Source organism: Cottoperca gobio, chromosome 22 (genome assembly GCF_900634415.1).
Source record: "Cottoperca gobio chromosome 22, fCotGob3.1, whole genome shotgun sequence".
Lineage (NCBI taxonomy): Eukaryota > Metazoa > Chordata > Actinopteri > Perciformes > Bovichtidae > Cottoperca > Cottoperca gobio.
Window position 1 is genome coordinate 14,396,281 of NC_041376.1, and position 24,702 is coordinate 14,420,982.

The window sequence follows — 24,702 nt, forward strand, 5'->3', positions numbered from 1 at the left end:
TCAGGAAACGTGCACTTCCGTCTGTTTTCTGTGGCCTCGAGCTACACAGTCTCGTGCTCAGCAGCCACCTGTGTGAAGGAAGCTGCAGCAACATTAAGGCCTGGCTATGCTCAGAAAAAAATGAATCTATTTATAGGGTCCTTATCGTCGAACAAACAGAGCGCAACTGCTGTGCTACCCAACCATCTGAGTGAAGAGAGGAGGAAGCTTTCATTTTCTCAGGCGAGCAAGTGATTTGGCCACTTGTGCAGTTAGAAGTTCACAATCAAGGTTTTTGCTTCGTGATGGAGTTTTCTGAGCACATCAAGACCGCCAATGTGGAGGATGTTGTGCTCCGACAGACGCTCCACCCGCCGAGCAGAGGCACCCTGTGCGTCACCGGCCACCACCTGCTCTTCTCGGACAGGGAGGAGGGCAGCTGTCGGCAGGTTTTGCTGCTCCTCAGGAACATCGATGCCATTGAGAAAAGGTGAGAAGAGGAGGACTGGAGAGCGATCACTGCAACAATATACATCTTAGCAAGTACTTTAGTTTAGCAGTGCATCATGAAATTAACATATTCAAAAGTATACAGTCATTTGCTTCCATTTGTTTCCAAATTGCCAGACACATGACATTTGATTCAACACAATTCAACTAACAGCCGTAATGATGTATTTGATTGTTTAAAAATACACCACAGTCCGAAAATATTAGTCAAACTGAACAACTCTCTCCCAAATTCAAAAACTAGAGTGCTAAAACCTAAATATGTCAGATTTAGAAACCGGTCTCAAATTTGGGACGTCATCAAGTCCATAGACAATGAATTGGGAAATATGTTATGACACTGAGAGCACCCAGGGTAATGAGCATAGTATAATATACTATATTACTATACTATATAAAGTATATAATAATATAGTATATGGGCACATGTTCTGTTTCAGAACTGACAGCACTACATTTAGGGTTGTAACAACATACCACAATGTTAAAATGGATGGTTATCATGCATTTGCTCTACGGTATTGAAAAAACTGTGTGTGTGTGTGTGTGTGTGTGTGTGTGTGTGTGTGTGTGTGTGTGTGTGTGTGTGACCTAAAGGTACCTACAATATATGGTAATCGTATTGTTATTATATGGTAATGTTATTAATTATAGGACATTATTCTTCTGGAGCCGGTTGTCATAGAGTGAAAATCTCATACTGTTACAACCCTAACTACAGAGAATAAAGCTCATTTGGGTATAAATCATTTCTTTTGTGTGTCAGTCTCCCATTCAATGTCTATGGAGCAGCTCCAGACTACCTGGAAATTAAAATATATATTTTTTATTTTAGGTGGTGTTCCCCTTTAATAAGGGTTTATGGATCATTTGAGCACTTTTTCATTCTAAGGATTAGAGTCACAAACTTGGTCAAACAAATAATCACACTAATCAACATAACTAATCAGCACCAAAGCTGTCGGAGAATGTATAATTAATGTCTAATTCCATTATTCCTCAAATCTTTTTAACCAGTGTGGAAAACCTTTTGGCCTACTCCTGCCCCTTCTCTAACGCAGGCCACAGTCAAAGGTTGGACATCCTTTGTGTTGCCATGTGTCTGCTGCTCGCATTTGCCAGCAACTCTCTTTCTTATCACCTTCCACACACACCATGTTGTGTGTTGCTTGCTACTAACAGCTTTTTCTTATCTTGCTCAAACCACTCAATGTATTTTTGGTGAGTAGGGGTTGAAAGAGAACGCCCCCTCCCACTTGGTTCACCTTCCTTTTCTGCTGCAAGCCTGCACTGCTAGACTCTAAACAGGCATTGAGGGAGGAAGTGGACACACACAAGGGTACTGTTTACATTGTTTTGCGTAGGAGTCATAGCGATGTGTGTTTGTGTGTGTGTGCAGGATATCTGGATCTTCAGGGACGATTTCCATTAAGTGTAAAGATCTACGTGTGCTCCACCTTGACATCCCGGGCATGGAGCAGTGTCTCAATATTGCACGCTCTATCGAGGTATAATAAATAATCTAATAATCCTACTAAGCCATGAAACATAGCACACATGGATAAGGAAATCAGTAGTTTATGTCTTACAATGGGATCTTACATCCTTTCTTTGAATACAGCGTTACTCACTATTTCCACTGTTGCCCTCATCTGTGCTTTACATCTGATAACATTCTCTTTCAACAATCCCTTTGTCGCTTTTTCCAGACCCTGTCCTGTCTGGAGGCTGTGTCGGAGATGTATCCTTTCTTTTACAGACCTTCTAATGCCAGCCTGCAGGACCAGTGGGGTCTCTCGTCACCTGAAAAGCACTACAGTCAAATGACAGAACTTGTAAGCAACTCATCCTAACAGTCATCCAATAACCACATGACAGGAAAATGCCAGGGGTCAAGAATCAGGATATCCCTGAAGCTTTCATTTGTTTTCCGTTAACATCAGAATGTGCTGCACGCAGCTTGAATTTGTGCTTTAATAGACGGACATCTTCCTCTGGGAATGGCATGTTGCTATGGTGATGGGGTGGAACCTCAGGGCAGCATTGTTGCGTATGTGTTACAGACACAATGCAGCTTTGTATTATGTGCTTAAGGTTTGTCAGATGGAGTTTGAACGGAATAGTTTGACATTTTGGGAAATATGCTTCATTACGAGAGTTAGATGAAAAAATTGATACCACTCATATCTGTCCGTTAAATATGAAGGTTTAGGAGACATATCCTTTGACAGAAAAGTTGTTACAGGCCGAGCAGGGTGGTAAACATGAATGTGCTGTATGCAGGTTGTGTGTATTAAAGTTTAAATACACTTTCTCTCTCCTCTGTTTGCAGCATGACCGGTGGAGACTGAGCACCGTGAACAGACACTACTCAGTGTGTCCCTCTTACCCTCCAGCCGTCATTGTCCCCAAGAACATAGATGACGCCATGCTGGAGAAGATAGCCAAATTCAGACAGAGAGGACGCTTCCCTGTGCTCTGCTACTACCACAGGAAGAACGGCATGGTGAGGTGCTTACACGTGTCTCCACTGCTAGCCTACAATTCATGCTATAAATGCAACTAATCCTACTTTTCAGGTAATCATGAGCAGTAGTCAGCCACTGACGGGAGCCAATAGGAAACGCTGCATGGAAGATGAGTTCCTCCTCCAGGCTGTGATTGACGGCTCAGACAAAGGTTACATTATCGACACACGCTCTAGTCAGCAGGCCCTGCAGGCCCGGATCACAGGCGGAGGGTTTGAGTCCAAATCGGGTTATAGCAGCTGGAAGAGACTACACAGACAGATGGAGAGGTGTGTGTGTGTGTTTTGTGTGTGTGTGTGTTTGTGTGACAACCGTTTTGTACCCTGATATGTCCCTTCAAACTAACCTCCTTCACCTTGTTGTCTTCATATGCAGAGGTAAAGCCCTGCAGGAGAGTCTGATTAAACTGGTGGAGGCCTGTGGTGATGAGTCCCATAATATGGACCGTTGGCTCAGTAAGCTTGAAAATTCAAAGTGGCTGTCTCACGTCCAAACTGCCCTGTCAACAGCTGGCCTGCTGGCAGAGTGTGTGGAGAGGTAAGAACTATCCCCACGGTGTATGTCTGTTGTGGGATTACATTAGGTTCGCTCTTACCTTGTGTCAAAAGCATATTCTTGTTTATAGGGACAATCTGCTACAAGCCTTTTTGCATCTTACTGTAAAATTGGGTGGAAAGGAAAGCAAAACAGAAGGCAAAAATATTTTATAAGTATCATTGATGAACAGATGGATGTATCCAAATGTCTTTCCTGGTTTTAGATCAGCGAAGTTCGTAGATAATGCTGACAAAGTTGTCGAATACAGAATTTGAGAAAATTGAAAAAAGGTTGCAAAATTGGCCATTCGCAAAGCAGAAGACAGCTGGAGTTATAAATAAATGCATGTATGCCTTTTCTTATACATGTAGAGAAACAGGACTGTACTATAGTATGTCCATTGGTTTTGTCCAGGGACGGTCATTCAGTTCTGGTTCACGGCTCTGAGGGGACAGACTCCACTTTGCTCATCAGCACTCTGGCGCAGCTCATCATGGACCCATGCTGCCGCACACTGGAGGGCTTCCTGGCTCTGCTCGAGAGGGAGTGGGTGCAGGTCAGTGTATGTGTGTGTGTTGAAAGATTGCAAAATGCTGCTGTCTCATTTGCAAAGAGTTGTGGGCATACAGTGCCTATAGAAAGTCATCATACCCTGTGAAAGTCTTTACCTTTTGTCACATTACACCCTGGAAACTAAAATAAATTCAATCTAACTTTTTTGAGCTGCATGTACACATTATAACCCTCGTCATCAAAGCAAAAAATAATGTCAAAATAAATCTGGACACTTATTAAAAATGAATTAGTGAAATACCTGGTTTGGGTAAGTGACTAGCCCCGTAGAGTATACCGTTATAAACTTGCTCAGGTGCAGCCAATCAACTTCCAGATCAAACACCAGGCTAACTGCCGCCTACCGGACATCCATTGAAGTCATTTTGATTACTTCAGAATCAAACCAGCGGTTTCTTGAGGATTCCACTATTAGTAGTGCATAGTTCTGTAAAGAATTCACCATGGTTGGAAAATTGCTTTCAAAAGGCCTCCGGGATAAAGTTGTAGGAAGGCACAAGTTAGGTGAAGGCTACAAAAATAGTTTGAAGGATTTAGCTTTCCCTCTGTACTGTTCAGAGCATCGTTAAGCAGTGGAAAGCGTATGGCACCACCAACACTAGCCTAGATCAGGCCGTCCGTCCAAACTGGATGACCGAACCACAAGGACATTGATCAGAGATGCAACCACGAGGCCGAAGGCAACTTTGAAGGACTTACAAGTCTTTATGGCTGGGACTGGTCGGTCTGTGCATGTGACGACAATCTCACAAGCTTTACACAAAGCTGGCCTGTATGGCAGGGTGGCAAGAAAGAAGCCTTTAATGAAAAGGTGCCACACTCAGTCTCATTTGTGCAAAAACACACCTGGAAGACTCTGTTGCCATGTGGAAAAAGGTTGGATGGTCAGATGAGACTAAGATTGAACTTTTTGGACTGAACTCCAAGCACTATGTTTGGCGAAAACAGAACGCAGTACACCATCCAAAACACACCATACCTCCTGTGAAACATGGTGGCAACATTATGTTGTGGGGATGTTTCTCTTCAGCAGGGACTGGGCACTTGGTCAGGACTGAAGGGAAAATGGATGTTGCCAAGTTCACCCACATTCTTGAGGAAAACCTGCGTCCTTCTGCTCGACAGCTGAAGATGGGCAGGTCATTCAGCTTTCAACACAACAACGATCCTAAACAAACCGCCAAAAGAACAACGCAGTGGCTTAAGGACAGGAAGGTGAATGTTTTTGAGTGGCCAAGTCAGAGCCCTGACTTAAATCCGATAAAACATCTGTGGATGGACTTGAAGAGAGCAGTCCATCGCCGCTCACCACGGAATTTGACTGAACTCGAACAATTCTGCAAGGACAAATATTCCCCAATCTAGGTGTGCAGAGCTAGTAGAGACATATCCAAATAGATTGATGGCTGTAAGTGCAGCAAAAGGTGGCTCTACAAAGTATTAAATGAGGGGACTGATGACTTTTCCAACCCTGTTATTCTAGTTTTTCATTTTTTATTAATTTTTAGAACTGTCGACTTTTTTTTCATTAGTTTGATGTTGATGTATTTTTTTTAATGGGTTTTGATTTCAGGCTGTACGGCAAATAAAGTAACTATTTCAAAGGGGTATGATGACTTTCTATAGGCACTGTAAATATTGGTCATTCAAGAAAACAAATACAAATCCTAAACTAAATACACAAACAAAGTATCAGTAGCTCAGGGTCACTTCATCCAAAAAATAAATGTGTATTTGTTTTAAAAGCCTAATGCTTAAGTTAATGCTTTCAGTAAAGTTAAGAATTTAAATCATATTGAAGCATTCCAGTCACGCCTTAAGTGAGAGAGTATTGAATATTTGTCCTTTAACATTTGCAGTTTTTCTGCAGAGCTGTCCGCAATCTCACATGCGGTTATGGCCAAATCTCTTGCTAAAAGGAAATTGCTCCACAGTCTTAACAGGAAATGACTTAAAAAATCTTCAGTGTGCTGCAAGTACCGGTCATGGATTTAACAAACCTTGTTTCTCTTCACCTTCACCCTGTTTCCAAACGTTGCCCCTTTTCAACAATTCTACCTCTAGTGGAGCATTTCTCAAAATTTTAGGGGAAACAATTTTTCTTCCTTAAATATTTTTTTATACTTAAATATTAAGTGCTCACTGTTTGTAAGCTGTTTTAGCTATAACATATCATTCTGCTTGTCTACACACAAACCATGAAACAATATTTTCAATTTTACAGAACAACCAAATTGATATAACACTAACGTCTCACGTTCAATCATACAGAAGATAAAGTGATATGGAGCAAAGTAGTAGTTCATGCTTTAGACTTAAGTTCATTGACCAACCAAGTTGTACGAATTGATCGATAAGGTCGGTGATAATATTTCAACTCTGCCCATGATCCCTTTTAAGGCCTTTTAGTTTTTTTATGCACTGGTCAATTTTGAGATTTTGGCTATTTTGCTTCCATAACATGTCTTCTTTCAGACTTGTGGAAAGAAATGTATTGTTTGGAAAGTTTATTTTACTGTGTCTATTTGTGTCTGCACATTTACAAAGAGATATCCAAAATCCCCTTTGTCAAAACCTTTGACTGATATGTCAACAAAATGAAGCAAGAATTTCTATCCTGGCTTTATCCAATGTTCAGATTTCTGTTCCGGAAATGTATGAAAATGAACATGTGTAATAAAATAATGCATTATTTGCATATTTAAACATTACATTTCAGAAAACTTGCAATACAAAAAAGAATTGTCCTACAGTAAGTAATCGACTGGGGAAGTTTCATGGTGATATCATACTCTATTCACCTGTAGCGTCTTCCCTAATAACTTGGAATTGACACCATATGTCAATAATTTGTACTATATGTATGTATATATGAATATTAGTGTTCTTCCCTCCAGGCAGGTCACCCATTCCAGCAGCGTTGTTCCCACTCGGCCTACTCCCACGCCCGTCTCCAGCAGGAGTCGCCGGTCTTCCTGCTGCTGCTGGACTGTGTGTGGCAGCTGTGGCGTCAGTTCCCGCTGGCACTAGGCTTCTCTGAGGCGCTGCTCCTGAGGCTGGCGACAGAGGCCTACGCGTCTAACTATGGCACCTTCCTGTGTAACAACCAGCAGGAGAGGTCAGTGCTACTTATCAGCACAACGGGGCATTGGTGGCTGACACAAAACTCAGTTTCATTCTTTCAAACTATCTTTACATCCAAGGTTTAAGTGACCTTCACTCTTCCCTCTCAGGTGTGTTCTGCGAGTGAAGGAGAACACTCGCTGTTTGTTCCAGGCCCTGTTGAGGCCCAGGGAGAGGGACGGCTACTCTAACCCCCTATATGAGCCCACTGAGCTGGCAATCTGGCCCTCGGTCCACCCTCAGTCCCTGCAGCTTTGGAGAGGTGAGTTTTGATGTATTCTAGGGATGCATCATGTAGTAGATACTTTACAGCCGATACTGATAAGCGATAATGACTTAGACTACTAATGAAGATAAATGATAATTTCACATTTTTATATTTAAAAAATACTTTTATAACCCATAGTTTATGCACACATAAGGGTAAGAACGGCTAAGATGTAGTGAGCAAAGATGGAGGATTTAATATTCCATAGCTCTGACCTAAACAAATATAACTGACATCACTATTGTTAACAACAAAAACAAAGTTCTGACTGATTCTTTCTAGTAAAATACATCAAAAAACTGTAATCTGCAATCTTGTTGTTGTCCTCTGAATCTGTGAAAAACCTCCAATCCGGCGACAACATATTTAGTTCTCTAGTCATTGTGCTGCGCTTGTTCTTCTTCTTCTCTGCGTTTATTGGCGGATCGCAAACTAACTTTAGTGGCGCAGACCGCTACCTACTGTATCGAAAAGTGTAGATGCTGCGTTTGTTAAGTCAACGAAAGCAATTGGGCTTTGCATTATCGGCAGACAATTTATAGGCTATAATTATATTATTGAAATATTACAAAATATTATACTCATATTTCCCATAATTAATAATAATAATAATAATAAAATACATTTTCAGCTGATTATTTATCTGCCTGATTTCTATATCGATTTCGATATATATCATGCATCCCTACTATTCAATAGTATAGCCTCTAATTTAAAGGCTATACTATGTAGAGTAATACTATAACTCTAATATGTAGTATGTAGTGAGTTGTAAACCTATGGGTTTTGCTACTATGATGATTCTAGGATTTTATTTATTGAGCTTCGATGCTGACTCAAGCCTACGTCTCATCCTAAGGCTTCTTTCTGAGGTGGACCCCACAGGCTCGTCACCTTGAAGAGGCTCAGGAGGAAATAAGGAACATGATCATTGAGTGGGGGAAGTTGGCGCTCAGCTGATGCCTATCAGGACATGAAGAAGTGAAGATGGTGTAGAACATGTTTTAAGGAGGAATGTTACCAATGTGCAATGCCTTTTGACTGGAATTGTTATTTTTGACAACCTACTATGTTGTAATGTACAGTATTTTTTTATTCTTTCATAAAAATTGTATAAAAATGTATATTTATTGTTTCTTTCTTTTCAGTCTATTTAGCCCACTATATTTTAACACCATACTTTACTGTTTTAAAAACTGCTTTTATTATTTTCTGCCATATATTTACTTAAACATATTATCAATAGAAGAAGGCTATATAACGGACACACCTCCCAGTCCTGTTAAGCTCAGCTAAACACTCTTCACAATACAAATCCCTGTGCACTGCAAGTCAGCATGTTTGCACACACGGAGCTTTGCAAGCTGGAGACTGTAGTCCAGTTCAGTGAAGAGCCACTTGCCCTGGTGATTATACAAAGTGGACAAGAACCACATAGCCCAGCATGACTTTCTACACCTGCTTATTTATCCAGTGGTTACTGGGTGAACTGAAACAGTGACCAATCGGATGATCATCTTTTAATTCTGATACTAAAACGCCTCGAAAACAGTCTTGTCAGCGCTTATTTTGGAATTTAGTTCAGAGGAATAGTTGATCGGTTGGTTTCGGACCAAGAATCATCTGCCTGAGATTTCTGATTTTGTCAGGTAACAAATATTTTCTGTTTACTATTTTGTGTCTGTAATGTTATTTTAACACATTTTGTATATGCCCCAATGATCATAACCAAGGTGAAGAAGTTCTGTGTCATCTGTATGGTTACATTTTACTTTAAGGACTTCTACTGAACATGCAACCAGGGGTCTGTGTGCCCACTGCGGCTGTGCTCGGCCTGTTTTGCCGAGGTTGTCTCAGCAAGGCGCGGAGTGTGCCCGGCAGCCTCAGCTGTTTGCACAGGCAGATGAGCAGATGGAACAGCCAGGACACCAGCAGCCCCCCATCTTCACAGGAGAACCCCCGTATCCTCATCACGGGTAATACTATTTTCTTTTATTTCACAAACTTATGATACCCAAAGACTTTTCCACAGCTAAACAAACACTGAACCTGTGAAGCTGCCATTGCTTTCTACCACTTTCACTGCAGCCACTGTTTTGTCCTGTTGGCCACAGAGCTGTTACACTGAGGGTTGAGTTCCTTACTCAAAGGCACCTTTTAACAGGGCCGGGTTAATCACTCCCAATCAGATCCTATCTTTAAATGAAATAAAATGCAAAAGAAAGGATTGATATGGTGGCATCGATGAGTGGAATACCAGACACGTGCTGTCGTTTTTTTTCCTTTCGAGTTGTTTTTACGGCGCTCCAACAGCAGGACCTCATTTTGACTCTTCACAATAGGGCGCGTACAGACAGTGTTGTTAACATAAAAGAGCCAATGAGTGACTGTTGGGACAATAATAGCCCGCAGTTGCTTTTTGTCTCAGGATAAAGCTTTGGAACAAACAAAAAAGCTGAAGCGTGATGCACGAAAAAACAAACATTGATTCCATTTTCATGCTTGTTAACAAACTTTGACTCTGTGTGCAGGTGGTCTTGGGCAGTTAGGTGTGGGACTGGCACAGATACTGAGGTGAGATACGTAGACATTCTTGAGACATGAACACTTGTCAAAATGTTTGAAATTTGAATGTCATCATATGTATATTATGTCTAGGAAATATTATGGAACGGAGAATGTCATCCTGTCAGACATTAAGAAGCCTCAACCTCATGTTTACGACAATGGTATGCAAAACCAAATACAAGTTCTTCTCACCTTCTATGTTGTGTTTTACACTTTTACACTCAATAAAATGTACATGTTACTTCCCTTCTGATTAAAATCATTAGTTACTTTCTTTTCATTGATCCCTCCGCCTTCTCTTTTCCTATTAGGTCCATTTGTATACGCTGATGTGTTGGACTACAAACATCTCCGTGAACTGATAGTAAATTATCGAATCACTTGGCTGATCCACTACAGCGCTCTGCTTAGCGCTGTGGGTGAAGCCAATGTGGCTTTGGCACGCAAGATCAACATCACTGGTCTGCTGAATACACACACATGTACATGTACCACCTTTTTAATGATTGTTCATGTTCAAACTCCACGTTGGATGTTCTGCTGTCCATCTAGGCCTTCATAATGTGCTGGACTTGGCCCTAGAGAACTGCCTGCGCCTCTTTGTCCCCAGCACCATTGGAGCATTTGGTCCCTCTTCTCCACGTGACCCGGCCCCTGACCTCTGTGTCCAAAGGCCTCGAACTATCTATGGCGTGTCCAAAGTGCATGGGGAACTGATGGGGGAGGTATGACAATCTTAAAGGGACAGTACACCCCAAAATCAAAAATACATGCTGTGTATCAAGCTAGATTGTTAGTGTTAGTATTGTTTAAGTGTGAGTTGCAGAGTGTTAGAGATATCGGCCGCAGAGACGTCTGCCTTCTCTCCAATATAATGAAATTAGATGGCACTCGGCTTGTGTTGCTCAAAGCACCAAAAACATACATTTGAAGATAATCCACAGACCTTGTGATCAGTTTCATGTAGGAATTATTTTCTTTCAACCGAACTACACCTGCCAACCGTATCACTGCGCAGAGGGAAGAGGCTTGTGCTCACTCCTTGGTGGATGTAGTTCGGAAGAAAGAAAATAGTTCCTACATATAACTGCTCACAACACAAGGTATGTGGATTATCTTGAGTAACCGGGTCATGATTTCTGCAAAAAGAAATTGCTGTTGAGTTCAAATGTATTTTCTTGCTGCTTTGAGCGACACAACCAGAGTGCCATTTAGCTCCATTATATTGAAAAGAAGGCAGACGTCTCTACGGCTGATTTCTCCAACACTCGGCAACTCACACCAAAACTATTAAGATTTATAAATAGCACTACAGGTAATAGGACAAATATGTTTACTATGTTTTTGAACTGTCCCTTTAAAGCTATCCTAAAATACTACATGCATGCACATGCATGTAGTATTATGATACATCAATTTTTAAAAACATTTTGATTTCTCAATATTCTTTGTCTTTTTCTTTAGTATCTCCATCATAAATATGGTCTGGATTTCCGCTGCCTACGTTACCCAGGTGTGATATCAGTCAACACACCCCCCGGAGGAGGAACAACAGGTATTGCATGATTTCACATCTGCCACATATATTCAGCACAATCAGCTTGACGTTATGGACTAAGCACTCAAGGCCTCTATCTTTACAGACTATGCAGTTCAAATCTTCCACGATGCTCTAAGCACAGGGCACCACGAGTGCTACCTGCGTCCCGACACCCGCCTTCCCATGATGCATGTCTCTGACTGCCACCGTGCCACAGTAGAGTTCATGCAGGCTCCAGAGTGCCAGCTGTCTCTGCGTACCTACAACATCGCAGCCATGAGCTTCACTCCAGAGGAGGTGGCCCAAGAAATCCGCAGGCATCTCCCTCACCTCAAGGTCACCTACAATCCCGACACTGTCCGCCAAACCATCGGTAAGACGTGGTACACATGCATACACACAAAAACTGTGTGAGATTATACGTATTTGAAATGTTTACAATCAATTAAAAAAATATATATGGTTTGCCACCCCTGAAAAAACACTTTTTCTACCACTCGAACACTTCTTCTTTTTTCCTGTGGCATCTCGACTCTCCTCACTTCTTGCTGCCTCTTGTGTGTATCAAAGAATGGACGAGGAGAGATCGAGGTTGAGATATATCCTGAATTATATGACCCACAGCCCTGTCATTTTAATGACATATATTAAAGGGAAAAAAGACATTGCCTGACGAGCCAAAGCGCTGGAGGTTTAATCTTCAGGTTAGAAATCAAGTTTAGTTTTGGGTGTCCACACATGATTTAAAGCTAATGCAAAGGTGGTAGAAGTATTTAAATCGCACGCCGGTGCTACCAGAATTCATTGCACGGCTGCTTACATGGACAACGAATGGAAAGTGAAGAACTGGTACCATATGTGTGCTAGCGGCGGCACTTGACGAGCTGCGCTAGGAATGCTTTTTCAGCTTAAATCCTACGCACTGCTCCTTTAAGTTTTTATCTTGTTTAATTGTAAATGTTTTGTCGGATGATGTTGCTATCTTTAATTAAAACCGATGTGGTGAAGGTAATGTGGTCGTCTTGCTTGTCAATTTGCAGCAGACAGCTGGCCCGTGAGGTTTGATGACACCAATGCCAGGAGAGATTGGGGCTGGGCGCCGGTCTACAGGCTTGAGGAGCTGGTGTCAGACATGCTGCGCTCCATTCGAGACAAGAGGACAAACGAGGGTTTGCCAGTCAGCTAGCCATACCCGCTGGACAAAGACTGACCAATGCCTAACCCTTGACTTTTCTTCAGCCTGCATTTACCGACGATACACTTCTTTTCACAAGCTGTTAACCAGTATCCTCTGTTACTCTGGAACATTACAGCAATGAGCCAGGGACTGTATGTAAAGTAAAGTGGGAATTCTCAGTCAGATGCTCTCAATGTACAGTGGACAATGAGACATCATACACATGCACTTAAACACACACAGTTCAGTCTTTTTCAGGGAATATTATAGTATCAAACCTTGCTTTCATCTTTGTTGTTTTTAATTGTTATAATGGTATAAGCATCACTCAACACGTGTTGCCTCAGACGGAACAGAAAAAGGCTTTAGAGATGTCCAAATGTCATGCTAATGCATCAATGGACACAACAGTCTTCAAAAATGTCTATGAAAATGTTTAATACTAAATGGAGTTACACGTTCAGAGTAACAAATCTGTTGTACACTTTGATTCCAGAATCAGCTGGATTGGCTGGCTCAGTTAACTCTGGACTGTAAAGACTCATTATAAAAAACTCAAGGACGCAGTTTTTTATAATAAGTGAATATCACACATTATACAATCCCAGTATCCTTGCTGTGGCATCGAACAGGAAGCCTTTATTTTGCCTTTTTGCCAACAGTGTGATTTTTAGTTATGAATGAGCACCGATAACAAATGGAGCCTTATTTACGGTAGATTACTTTAGAAAGCAATGTATGAAAATGCAGTGTACCTTGAATAATAAAAATTATATTTACCCCAACAGTACTGATTATTGTGAATTGTTGAACTTCATGTATTCTACATGTAGAACGTAAATTTACTACTGAGTGGGCCATGATGATGTTTAGGATGATGCTGATAACAGCAGTATAGATTACGGTGGTAACTAGGTTCAATATAAAGGTACTTCTACTTCTACTCTTACATTTCAAATGGAATTTTGTATTTTTTTTACTACCCAACGTTTATTTCACCACCATAAATTACTAGTTACTTGAAAATTTTACTTACAAAATACATGATCAACAAATACAATGTGATGCACTGATATAGATTCAATGACCCAGCTGTTTGGGAAGGAATTAACATTTCTAAAAATCTCACCCAGCTGCTCAAACATTGATGGATCAATAATTATAAACCTTTTATATAAGCTATGTTATACCATAACACAGTCTACTAATTTAACTAGAGTAACTATTTGAAGTTCTTTTCACAGTTGTATTGGATTCATAAACAGGTCAGGATGTCCCCCCTCCTCTCCAGTCCTTGCAGGAGATGTAGTGTTTCTTCCTTCCCGTAGAGGCGCACCTTCATCCGGCTCGCCACTCAGAATCTCATCGAAGCCACGCACGTCTTTCTCAACAGCGCCTTCTAATATCCATTTTCTCCGACAATGGACGCGGGATTCTTCCGCGTAAGTTCTTGAAAATTATTTCTGACTATTTAGTGTCTTTCTACTTAGTTACATGGAATTATATTTCTTGTTTAGAACAGTAATCTTCTGTATTTAGTTGGAGGGCCATACAATCAGGCTGTAACGTTATCGTCGGGGCTTCGTCTATCAACTGATAACAAACCATGTTGGATTTCGACAACAGCCGTGCTTCAACTGGGCTATTTCCAGAGTTTACATGTCTTTAGAAAATGAATGCTCGTTACTCTATAGCCCCATACAACTGTATATTGCCTACACACCATAGTATTTCCCCATCAATTTGCACATATACAGATTTGCAGGAAATAGACGAGCCAGTTAGCTAGCTATTGCTAATGTGTTAGCTTTGGCTAAAGATGGCGTCCGGACGGTGCATCGTTTCTGTCTCTGTGGGGTTGTCACGACTGCTACGCTAATGTTGGCTAGAATAAATAGGCGTGTGTATATGTCCGGAATAACGACACGAATGTGACTATGATGTTCTGTCTATGTCAGTGCTGTTGTCGGCCAAGACTGTTCAGACTGTGGCTAATATTAGCCTGTCAGTTTCCTTTGGAGGATTAAGTAGGCTAACCATTAGCTTAGCCAACGTTAGCTTATTCGTATCAATGTCGTATCTGACACAGTTTGAAGGTTTAGATGTAATATGGTGCTTTTGTCACGTGAACTGATATTTACTAATATTTAAGCTTTTATCAGGACGTCATATGTTAGCCCTATGTATCATTATGTTTACTAAGTTAACTTAAACACTGTTTTGGTTTCGATGTCAGTATCCCGTGTATGTTACAGTGCAGTCACGTTTACGTTACGTTGCCCAATTAACAAGAACGTTGTTGTGCAACTGAAATTAATAAATTGTGAGGCAAGAGTTGATTGTTGATTTTTCTTTAGGGTACAAGTGCGGAGCAAGACAACCGTTTCAGCAACAAGCAGAAGAAACTGTTGAAGCAGCTGAAGTTTGCAGAATGTCTGGACAAGAAGGTATAAGATCCACATTTGCAATATTTTACACTGTCCGTACTTATTTCTTTCCAAAATAAATGATTGCAATATCAATTTTAATGCCTAGTTAAGTTTGGTTTGTGGTTTTCCAGTCATTGTTTTATACATACACACTGTAGGCTCGAGTCATTTAGTCACTGATTGTCTTAACTAACTGGGTGCTGTTTTGTTGCTTGTTTCACCCTTAGGTGGACATGACCAAAGTGAACCTGGAAGTCATCAAACCTTGGATTACTCAGCGAGTGACAGAAATTCTGGGGTTCGAGGATGATGTCGTCATAGAGTTCATATTTAACCAGCTTGAGGATAAGGTAATGTCTTAAATGTGTTTTTGTTTTTTCAAAACTGTAAATTTGAGAGCATTGTTTAGTTGGTAAGAAGGAATATATGCAAATAACTGCACATCCTAGTCAAATTAAAATTCAATGGGTAAAGTAGCAATTGGTGTAAAACAGATTTTTCTTTTCATGACATAACTATGTTTTGATGTTATGTGACAAAGTGCCTTCATTCAGCAGTCTTCTAATGATGATGTGATTTATGATTTAAAAGGCCTGAACCAATATGGATGTTATACCTTGCATCAGAAGTATAGCACCAACACCTAATTAGCTCTCTCCTGAGCCCAAAGTCACTGAGCCCAACTCTCCCTTCATGATGCAGTGTGTGGTTTGAGGTGAGTTATATGCAGGGATTACCAATATCATGTCAGTGAAAGACACACCTGAACAATGCCATAATCATGTTCCGTAGGTATTTGAAGTGCATCAATAAATTGGCAAATAAATAAATAAAGATTCCTTTTAAATGTAACTGGAAATATAGGCTGAATTCAGAGAGGGTTTAACAATTTGTCAACGGCCCATTGTTAAGAGTAATGGATTTCCTTCTTTACATTCTTTTAAAGAGTAACTTGAGTATTTTTACACCAAGCTAAAAAGTATTGTCTCACTGACCACCTCTGATTGAAAGTTTCATGTTGCACCTCTGTTGGGTACGGTCAAAGTGCTTTCTGTTGAACACACCCCAAGTGTATCTATCACTGATACAAGTAAAGATCTTCAACCACTGGACGTCAACAAAAACAAGATTTTCATCCGATTTTGAGTTATTCTGTAACAAGTCTAACGCCTCTGACAGCACCCAGCATCTCAGTGGTGTGTCGTCAGATGTGCAACAGATTTGAGTAACAATACTTTTCTGTATGGTATTAAGTTACTCTTTAAACTGGAAGGCTATTGAGATGTCTGTAGTGGTCATGTTTCTGACCTTAACAAAATCGTTCTTGCCAGTAGAGCTGTAATGCTGAGCCCCACTGATGTTATGTATTTCATTTTTAATACTAAATTGTGCATGTTCTTTATCCCATAGGCTATTTGCTACTTTACTTAAGTAGACTCCACTTTAGGAAATCGGAAAACAGGTTATTCGGAGGGAAATAACCCAAGTAATGTACACAGTGTCCTTCATTAGACTATTCCTAGGATTTCATCCCATAGTATGATTCAATGCAAGTTTTGGTATATATGCGTATATATCCCACGTTAATGACTTTCTTTCTCAATTATATGGATTAGATGCTAAAAACCACATGCATTTATTTAAAAATAGTATATGTGACACCAGCACTGCACGTAGAAATATAAAATCTTTGATCTTTTTCTTGCCATAGCTATTGGGGGGTGGGTCGGGCTGGTAAAGCTAAGTTTAAAGGGCATTGTTGCATAATGGTTAGAAAAGAACATTTAATTGAGATTACGGCATCTCAAAATAATTAACTTTCAGTTGTTGAAATAAAACTCCTTTTTTTGTGTAACTGTGTACTCATTATTGCTTGTTCGTCTCTTGCAATTTAGTGATATAACATTAAGCTCAAGGTGGTTGAGTCTCAAGCAGTAGGGAGGCGGAAGCAAGCCATGGGAGCTCCATGCCCACTGATCCCACGGGACTCACTGAAGACACCGGAACTGTACTTGCAGTGTTGGGTTTTAATGCACTCTGTATTGTGGCTATTTGTTTAACTCCTGAAGTGTAGACTGTGGGGAGACGAGGGGTGGGTAGGGACACAGAAATGTAAAGTAGTGGGGGGCAATACTGAGGAAATCAAATAATGGCAAAATATTTTGTTGTTGATTTTATATATCTGGAAATGATCAGAATTGTATCAGAAATTGCTATAAAAGCAATATTGCATGCATTTATTATATATCACTAGATATGTCTCCCCTCAGCTAGCTCGCTTTCTCAGTTTGATGAGTTTGTGAGTACCATTTTAAATCACATTCATTTTGATTATTGAATCAAGTTTTGGACCCAGGTATGTTAAGTATTCCAGTCAGTCACTTACATGTTTTGAGTATGGTTAAATACATAGTCACAGGTATAGTTTAGTGAGGACTAGTGGGGAGGCAGTCCCATTTGTGGGATCCTACCCCCCTCCTGGATATTTTTGCTTCCATTATTTCAATGGCTATATGGTCCTTTCTCTCCCCTCTTCGTGTGTGTGTTACAGCACCCGGATAGCAAGATGATGCAGATCAACCTGACGGGCTTCCTGAATGGGAAGAATGCCCGGGAGTTCATGAGGGACCTGTGGCCCCTGCTGCTGAGTGCCCAGGAGAACATTGCTGGCATCCCCTCTGCTTTTCTGGAACAGAAGAAGGAGGAAATAAAACAGAGACAGGTGAGCTCCCCTCTGAATTTAGCAACAATGTTTGCTAGCTGTAAGAAGGTCACAATTTCTCAAAAACCTTTTCGTAATTATCGGTGTGGATAATATGTCCCATAAGACCCACAGACAGAGACTATAACATTGAACACAGTATTTAATTCCTCAGATGAGGTATATGAACATTGCAGGATATCATTTATATTGTTGGTGACAGTGATGTGATTGTTACCCCATTGTTCTATTTCCGGTAGATTGAACAGGAGAAGCTAGCTTCTCTGAAGAAGGTCGACGAGGATAAGAAGGAAAAGGACAACAGAGAGAGGGCTCAGTCAAAAAGCCCAAGGAGGTAAGAAAATCATGTCTGATCAGTGGTTGTATTTGTGTATTTATCACAGAACATGAAAACTAATTTTGTTTGCATTTTCTCTGTTCAGGCGGAAGACAAGGTCACCATCACCACGGCGAAGGTCGCCAGTGAAGCGGGAAAGGAAACGTAGTGCCTCTCGGTCCCCAAGGCGCAAACCCAGTCCAGTTGTTAGCAGTTCACCACCTCCACCCCTGATGCAGCTGCCCACGAAACCTATGGAGCAGCTTGTGGAGCCAAATACATTAGCAGGAGCTCTTCCAGAACCAGTCATCCAAGAAACTCCTTCCACCTGGTTTGTAAAAAACTTTCTTGCTTAAAATTGACCATTTTGTGGATTCAAAGTCTGTACTTAATTTGTCTTGGTCTTGGTTTTAGTTTCAAATCCAGTGTATTTGAGTGGGTTTTTGTGTGTTTATTATCGTTTTGTATTCATGTCAGTTATATTAGTCATACTCCTTTCAAATTGCTTCATGTTAGTTCTTTCATTCAGGGTTAATTTGGGGTCTGGAGTGTAATATTCATCCATAATTATTTTTAGTTCAGCTTTAAAACAGTTAAGCATAGTACTGTAGTTTTCCTTTTAGATAAAAACCTGAAAGGTAACATTTAGAAATTAAACTAAGTGTTCTTTCTCTGGCCTTTAGTGACACAGTGGTGGATGTGGTGAAACCAGATCCAGTGACTGAAGTCAAAGAACCTTCGCCAGAGAAGCCTCTTAAGAAAGAAGAAAGGCCCAAGTCCCGGGAAAGGGAGAAGGACGGCAGGAGGGAGAGACCTCACCACCGCTCTCGTTCTCATTCCCGCACTCGCAGGCGACGCTCCCGTTCTAGGTAATTTCCGACATTCATAACATTAAAATATTATGGGGTCCTTTGGTTCTTCAAAAGTCTTATTTCTAAATTATCTTGTGTAAAATTAAGAACTTCAAACTTCTTAAAGGTACAAAAACATTCAAAGCTTATCTCGCCCTGTACCCCATTTCAGATCTTACTCCCCACGTAGAAGACCGAGTCCCCGGAGGAGGATGTCTCCTCGTCGAAGGAGCCCCCCCAGACGTGGCCCCACCAGCACCAGACACAGACATAGACGCTCCCCTGTCCGCAGGTCAGTTCCCGCATCCTAGTGGTACAAGGAACACTCCTTTAGTCTTACAGGCTTAATTATTTTATGACATCTTCCTATTTAAAAAAATATATATGTTTTTGTATTTTACTGGTCACCAGTACAGTACAGTAGATCTGAGCCTTACAGAAGATGTTGGACCAGCTTTTTCACTTTGAGAATACAATTGCAATGTGTTTGTGTCCTGCAGGAGGCGCTCTCGCTCTGCTTCTTCCTCTGGCAGCAGCTCCTCCAACTCTCGCTCACCTAAAAAAGCAATGAAACCAATATCTAACACGCCACCCAGAAAACAGCTCCAGCATCCTGACAACGCCATGAGCCCTGCCGGGAAGGACAGACGATCACCATCTCCACGGGCCAGAAGGGGCAGAGGCTCTGCATCACCAGCCAGATCATCTGGTATGATCTTTTAACATTTGTTTCATTGCTTTCCATAATTATTACATGCGTGCCTCACACTGACAACCACATGACACTTTTAGCTCCTTCGGTGTTTTCAAAATTAGATTTCATGCTTCTATTCCTTTTGTCTAGGAGGTTACAGAGCCAATAAGTCCTGTGCATTTAAAGTGTGCATGGCTTCAGGACTTGTTATTTCAAGAGCTATAGTAAATTAATATGATTATCAAAAGTGCATGTATAATTCTCTTGTGTCTTGTTTTTCAGGTTTAAAGCGTAAACCAGGAGGAAGGAGTGATTCTCCATCTGATAATAATAAGCCCAGACCATCTGAAGGGTCTGAGTCAGGTAAGCATTGCATTGTCTGTTTAAAGAACTGTAACTGTAACGACCAGTCGTATGGAGTTCCCAGCCACTTCTATTGGTCAGAAATTTGCACAGTTTTTGTTTTGTTTGCCCCAGTTTTTAACAAGAAGGGGCACGGTGGCGGATGTTTTTGTTTTTGTACCATACTTGGTTTTTACAATATGTCCCATTACAAATAGCACAATTTTAATTATTTTGCCAACGACATGAAAATGTTTTTTTTAAATCATCTACAAGCTAAGCTTATGGTTGAAGCTTGGTCTACCTGTGCAGACAAATAATTAGATTGTGTGGAAATCCTATTTCAACCACATGACAAAACACTTTTTTTTGCGATGTAGAAATGAAAAGACCTCATTACAGTGATCCCGTTTATTAAGCTGCTTTGGTAATTGTGTATTGATCAGACCTATCGATACAAACCGAGGGAACAAAAACACGATGAAACACATTATACCAACACAAGGGACGATAGTGTAATTTGATCATACATGTATACTACTATGCCATGTAGAAACCTAATGAAAGCCACAGGGATATAAAACATTTTCTGTGTTATCTAACGTTTCCATGGCAGTCTGTTTCACTGGTTTTGTTAACACTGATGAGATGCTCTACATTTCAGAGGAGGATAAAAATGACAAAGGGGCAACAGCAGATTCCGTGCAGCAGCGACGTCAGTATCGCAGGCAGAATCGACAGTCGTCTTCAGGTTATAAGCGTTTTTATCCCCGTTCTGTCCTCTCCCATACCCAACACCTCTTTCTCTAACCAAGTCTATGTCATGTCATTTTGCACTCATCGTCTCATGGACTTTTGAAGCCGTGCCCTAACCCCAACCTTGGTGTTTTTCCTCACCGCATACAGTTATGGCTACAATTAAACAGTACTTGATGTCCTCTGTCTGTTTGGTTTCAGATACAGGGTCTTCCTCATCTGACGAGGGGACCAAGAGGCCAACAGCAGGGCCCGGGGCCAAAAATGGGGAAGTCAGGAGGAGACGCAGCCGTACACCTTCACCACGGAGGCGACACAGAGATGGCTCTCCAAGGTTAGACAGTACTAGTATTTAACTTGACGATTAATCATATTTGGATGTTTTAGGTTGACCTTGTTCTGTGTTCATATATATAATGTTTTGTATTTGTACCCCTTCAGGAAAAGACGTTCTCCATCTCCTGGACGCAGACGTCGCACCCCGTCTCCCCCACGGCGTCGCAGATCTCCCTCTCCTCCTAGACGAAGGTATATGCATGTTCATTTTGTCTCTAGAGCTAGCCTTTGAATATTATCTGATGATTCAAGAAGGTTTTTTGACAATTAAATTTGGTGCGTTCCAGGTCTCCTTCCCCACCTCCACGTCGTCGTTCTCCATCCCCCAGACGATATTCTCCACCTATCCAGCGTCGCTACAGCCCCTCACCTTTGCCTCTACAGAAGAGGAAGATGTCCAGCTCTCCCCCAAAACGCTCTTCTCCAGGGGCCAAGCGACGCCCCTCCAGGTCCCCCAAGCGCAGAAGTTCTCCTCCTCAAAGGAGACGCACGCCTCCATCCTCATCTCCACCCAGACACAGGAGGAGCCCCATGTTGCCTTCTGTCAGACCAAGCAGGGATACACGATCCCCTCTCGCAGCAGCCAGCCGCCTTTCCCCGTCCCCTGCAAACCGCGGTCGCACTGTTAGGGGTTCCACCAGTCCTCAGGGACGTTTTGAAAACTCCAATACATCTCCATCTAACCAGCGGAGACAGCAGTCTCCTTCACACAGTGGAAAACCCATCCGCAGAGTGTCCCGCACCCCAGAGCCACGCAACAACCAGAGGTAAGCATAGCACATTGCATTTATCTCCATTATGATTATGTCAGAATAATGCAGTTTTATCTTTTAGTATTCTGTTTTGTAAATGTGCTATTGACCTTTTGAATGTGAATTTTGTCCTCTCCGCAGACCTTCTCCAAGTCCCCAACCTATGAGGAGAGCATCCTCCAGATCCAGATCTGTTTCGCCTCAACCAGCAGCTCAGAAACGTCCAGTCCCTGCATCTGCCTCCCCCTCACCGTCTCGCTCAGCCAGTGGGTCTCCACCACCAGCCAAAAAGGCCAGCAGTGGTTCCGGCAGCCAATCCCCAAGCAAGGTTTGATATGTTAGCTTAACCAATATGCTTGTTTTTAGATCAGCTGCATATATACAAGTTAAAAACTTAGGTCTTGAATATTATGTGTATTTTTGGACAGTCTGCAAATGCACAATTGCATTCTGGAAAAACTTTTTTTGTCCTGGGTCAGTTAAAATTCTGGCTTTGTTGAATGATGTTGCATTGAAAGTATTCAGATGCCTTACATTTGTGTAAATAGACAAGCAGCAAGCAAAAAAATGTCTTGGTATGTTTATATTAGCTATCATCATCTTGCCATCCACCATCACTTCAATAATTCCATCAATATGTATGTGTTGTGTGTATATATATATATATATATATATATATATATATATATATATATATATATATATATATATATATATATATATATATATATATATATATATATATATATATATATATATATATATATATATATATATATATATATATATATAATAATAATAATAATAAATAATATTATCCGTGTGTGTGTATATGTATACACATACATACAGTATTGTGAAGTTTACTCTGAAGATTAAATCTGCAACATCATCCCCTCTCTTAAACACAATTTAATGACCTTGAATACTGACAGTCCTTGGATGCATTCTGAACAACAAAAATAAAGTTTAGATTGTTAAAAAGAATTACCTGGCAATTAAGTATTGAAATAAGTGCAACCCTGTTGTGACATAATCCATCCTTTGCACAATAATACTTCAGTGTGTGGTTTTATTTAGTATCACTGTTAATGTTGTCCTCATAAAAATCTGTTTTATTGCAGAATTCCGATGTTGACGGCAGTGGAAAGAAGAAGAAAAAGAAGAAGGAAAAGAAACATAAGAAGGAGAAGAAGCACAAGAAGCACAAGAAGCATAAGAAGGAGAAGAGTGGTGGCGCTGTGACTGGAGAGGGACCAGAAAACCACGGCGTAGAGGAGGATGGAGAGTCAAGAAAGGTGATGTCTAGTTTCTGTGTTTTTAGCCACACAGGCCTTCTGCTTTCTGCTCAACAGGGAATATATAAGTAGTGGATAACATTTAGTTTGCCATGCACCAACATTCTGTATCTGTGTCAATGTGGCTACTTGAGAGTTGCGTGTATTTCATGCTGTTTTTCGTTTAGGAATCAGATAGTGAAGTAGAGGACAGCTTGGACGACCTGGAGAAGCACCTAAGAGAGAAGGCCCTCCGATCCATGAGGAAGGCCCAGCTATCTCCATCCCAGATGTCCTGAAAATGAGGGGCTTTCTCACTTTTGAATTTTCCACTCACTCTTGATGTTTGTCATCAACCTGGTTCAGCTTTAGAATGTACAAATTGTTAAATCTCAAGTCTTTTTTTGTTTTTCTTTTTACTGGTTTGGTACATTCTGAAGAGCGTGTTTCATTAAGAGCTTGATTTGTCAGTTAGTGTATTATCTTAACTGTAAAGAAGCTTGTGTTGTCCATAAATTTAAATTGTTGAGCAGGGAAACTGTTTGAGTTGGGCAGGTTTAAGATATTTTCCACAGCATACAATAGATTCCATTGAGAAATGATTGCATGTGCAGTGATCGTCTCTGATTTGCATGAACCACTGACCTTATGGAGTGTAGAGAAAAAACCAACATACAGTAACATACTGTTACTAATGCCTTTTATTAGTGGAAGCGGTTGCACAGCTGTGTGAACTGTCAGAGGCCGTAACAGAATGTCTTGTCCCATATTGTAACTTAAGAGAGGTGTTTAGCAACGTTTAACCTGCTGTTTTTTCTGACTTCGAAATTGTCTTGTTTTAAGACTAGACCAACCTGGTGTGATTCAGAGTATGCTTTAATTTTTCCAAATGGATTGATATGCAATTTTATGTTGACACCCTTGCAACAAGCTCATCTCTGTGGGACTGCTCTATAATTTGTATTTAGTACCCCCTGGCTCGTGTAATCTTGTCATCCTTTCAGAATAAAACCTTTTTATAGGACGTGTGCTTTCCTTCATGTTAACATTTGTTTTGTCATTTCTGTTTTGGATGGGATCTGTCAAAGCTGACATTTTATTTTATACATGTATGGTCGGATGATGTCTAATAACTGAAATGAGACATGACCACTGGACCTGCAAAGTCAAAACCTACCACTACATATGCCTCAGCATATTTAAAACTGGACCTGAAAATGTGTTCATTGTTAACTAAATTAAACTTTTCCTTTGTCACACTACCTTTAGATGATTATGGAAGAAAAAAAAAAATTCTCTCCTCTCACATCAGTGAACGTTTATCACTGATGTACTATTTTTAATGATGCATAACATAGTGGAAAACTAGACTGCACGAGTACAGAACACGCATATTCAAATAAAAGTGAAGAGAACCGCATAGA

General features: G+C 40.8%; 3 protein-coding genes across 7 annotated transcripts; all 3 read left to right on the plus strand.

Moving 5' to 3' along the window:
• On the plus strand, window positions 1-8,642 carry LOC115027773 (myotubularin-related protein 9). Of its 3 annotated transcripts, XM_029461261.1 has the most exons (11): window positions 14-469; window positions 1,507-1,563; window positions 1,889-1,997; window positions 2,199-2,324; window positions 2,822-2,995; window positions 3,069-3,286; window positions 3,393-3,554; window positions 3,969-4,110; window positions 7,025-7,245; window positions 7,361-7,512; window positions 8,378-8,642. In XM_029461261.1, exons 1-11 carry the CDS (start codon window positions 285-287, stop codon window positions 8,476-8,478), a joined length of 1,647 nt encoding a protein of 548 aa, XP_029317121.1. In that variant the 5' UTR covers window positions 14-284; the 3' UTR covers window positions 8,479-8,642. The 3 variants fall into 3 exon arrangements, 2 of the variants coding, with proteins under 2 accessions (XP_029317121.1, XP_029317122.1); XR_003834398.1 differs by lacking the exon at window positions 8,378-8,642 and having other exon boundaries at window positions 1-469; window positions 7,029-7,245; window positions 7,361-7,500; XM_029461262.1 differs by lacking the exon at window positions 1,507-1,563 and having other exon boundaries at window positions 16-469.
• Window positions 8,643-8,786: 144 nt separating this feature from the next.
• On the plus strand, window positions 8,787-13,588 carry tdh2 (L-threonine dehydrogenase 2). The gene is made up of 9 exons (XM_029461263.1): window positions 8,787-9,167; window positions 9,297-9,494; window positions 10,050-10,092; window positions 10,177-10,247; window positions 10,398-10,547; window positions 10,639-10,811; window positions 11,551-11,641; window positions 11,730-11,999; window positions 12,667-13,588. The coding sequence occupies exons 2-9, from the start codon at window positions 9,311-9,313 to the stop codon at window positions 12,810-12,812; spliced, it is 1,128 nt and encodes a 375-aa protein (XP_029317123.1). The 5' UTR covers window positions 8,787-9,167; window positions 9,297-9,310; the 3' UTR covers window positions 12,813-13,588.
• A 514-nt stretch (window positions 13,589-14,102) lies between these two features.
• Window positions 14,103-24,324, plus strand: srrm1 (serine/arginine repetitive matrix 1). 3 transcript variants are annotated; one of them, XM_029460532.1, is made up of 17 exons: window positions 14,103-14,245; window positions 15,161-15,250; window positions 15,460-15,582; window positions 17,784-17,954; window positions 18,194-18,288; window positions 18,377-18,601; window positions 18,954-19,139; window positions 19,294-19,413; window positions 19,622-19,830; window positions 20,098-20,178; window positions 20,822-20,908; window positions 21,115-21,247; window positions 21,355-21,441; window positions 21,537-22,016; window positions 22,143-22,329; window positions 23,126-23,299; window positions 23,467-24,324. In XM_029460532.1, the coding sequence occupies exons 1-17, from the start codon at window positions 14,225-14,227 to the stop codon at window positions 23,575-23,577; spliced, it is 2,580 nt and encodes an 859-aa protein (XP_029316392.1). In that variant the 5' UTR covers window positions 14,103-14,224; the 3' UTR covers window positions 23,578-24,324. The 3 variants fall into 3 exon arrangements, with proteins under 3 accessions (XP_029316392.1, XP_029316393.1, XP_029316394.1); XM_029460533.1 differs by having other exon boundaries at window positions 23,474-24,324; XM_029460534.1 differs by lacking the exons at window positions 14,103-14,245; window positions 15,161-15,250; window positions 15,460-15,582 and adding an exon at window positions 15,821-15,947 and having other exon boundaries at window positions 17,128-17,954.
• The last annotated feature ends 378 nt before the right edge of the window (window positions 24,325-24,702 follow it).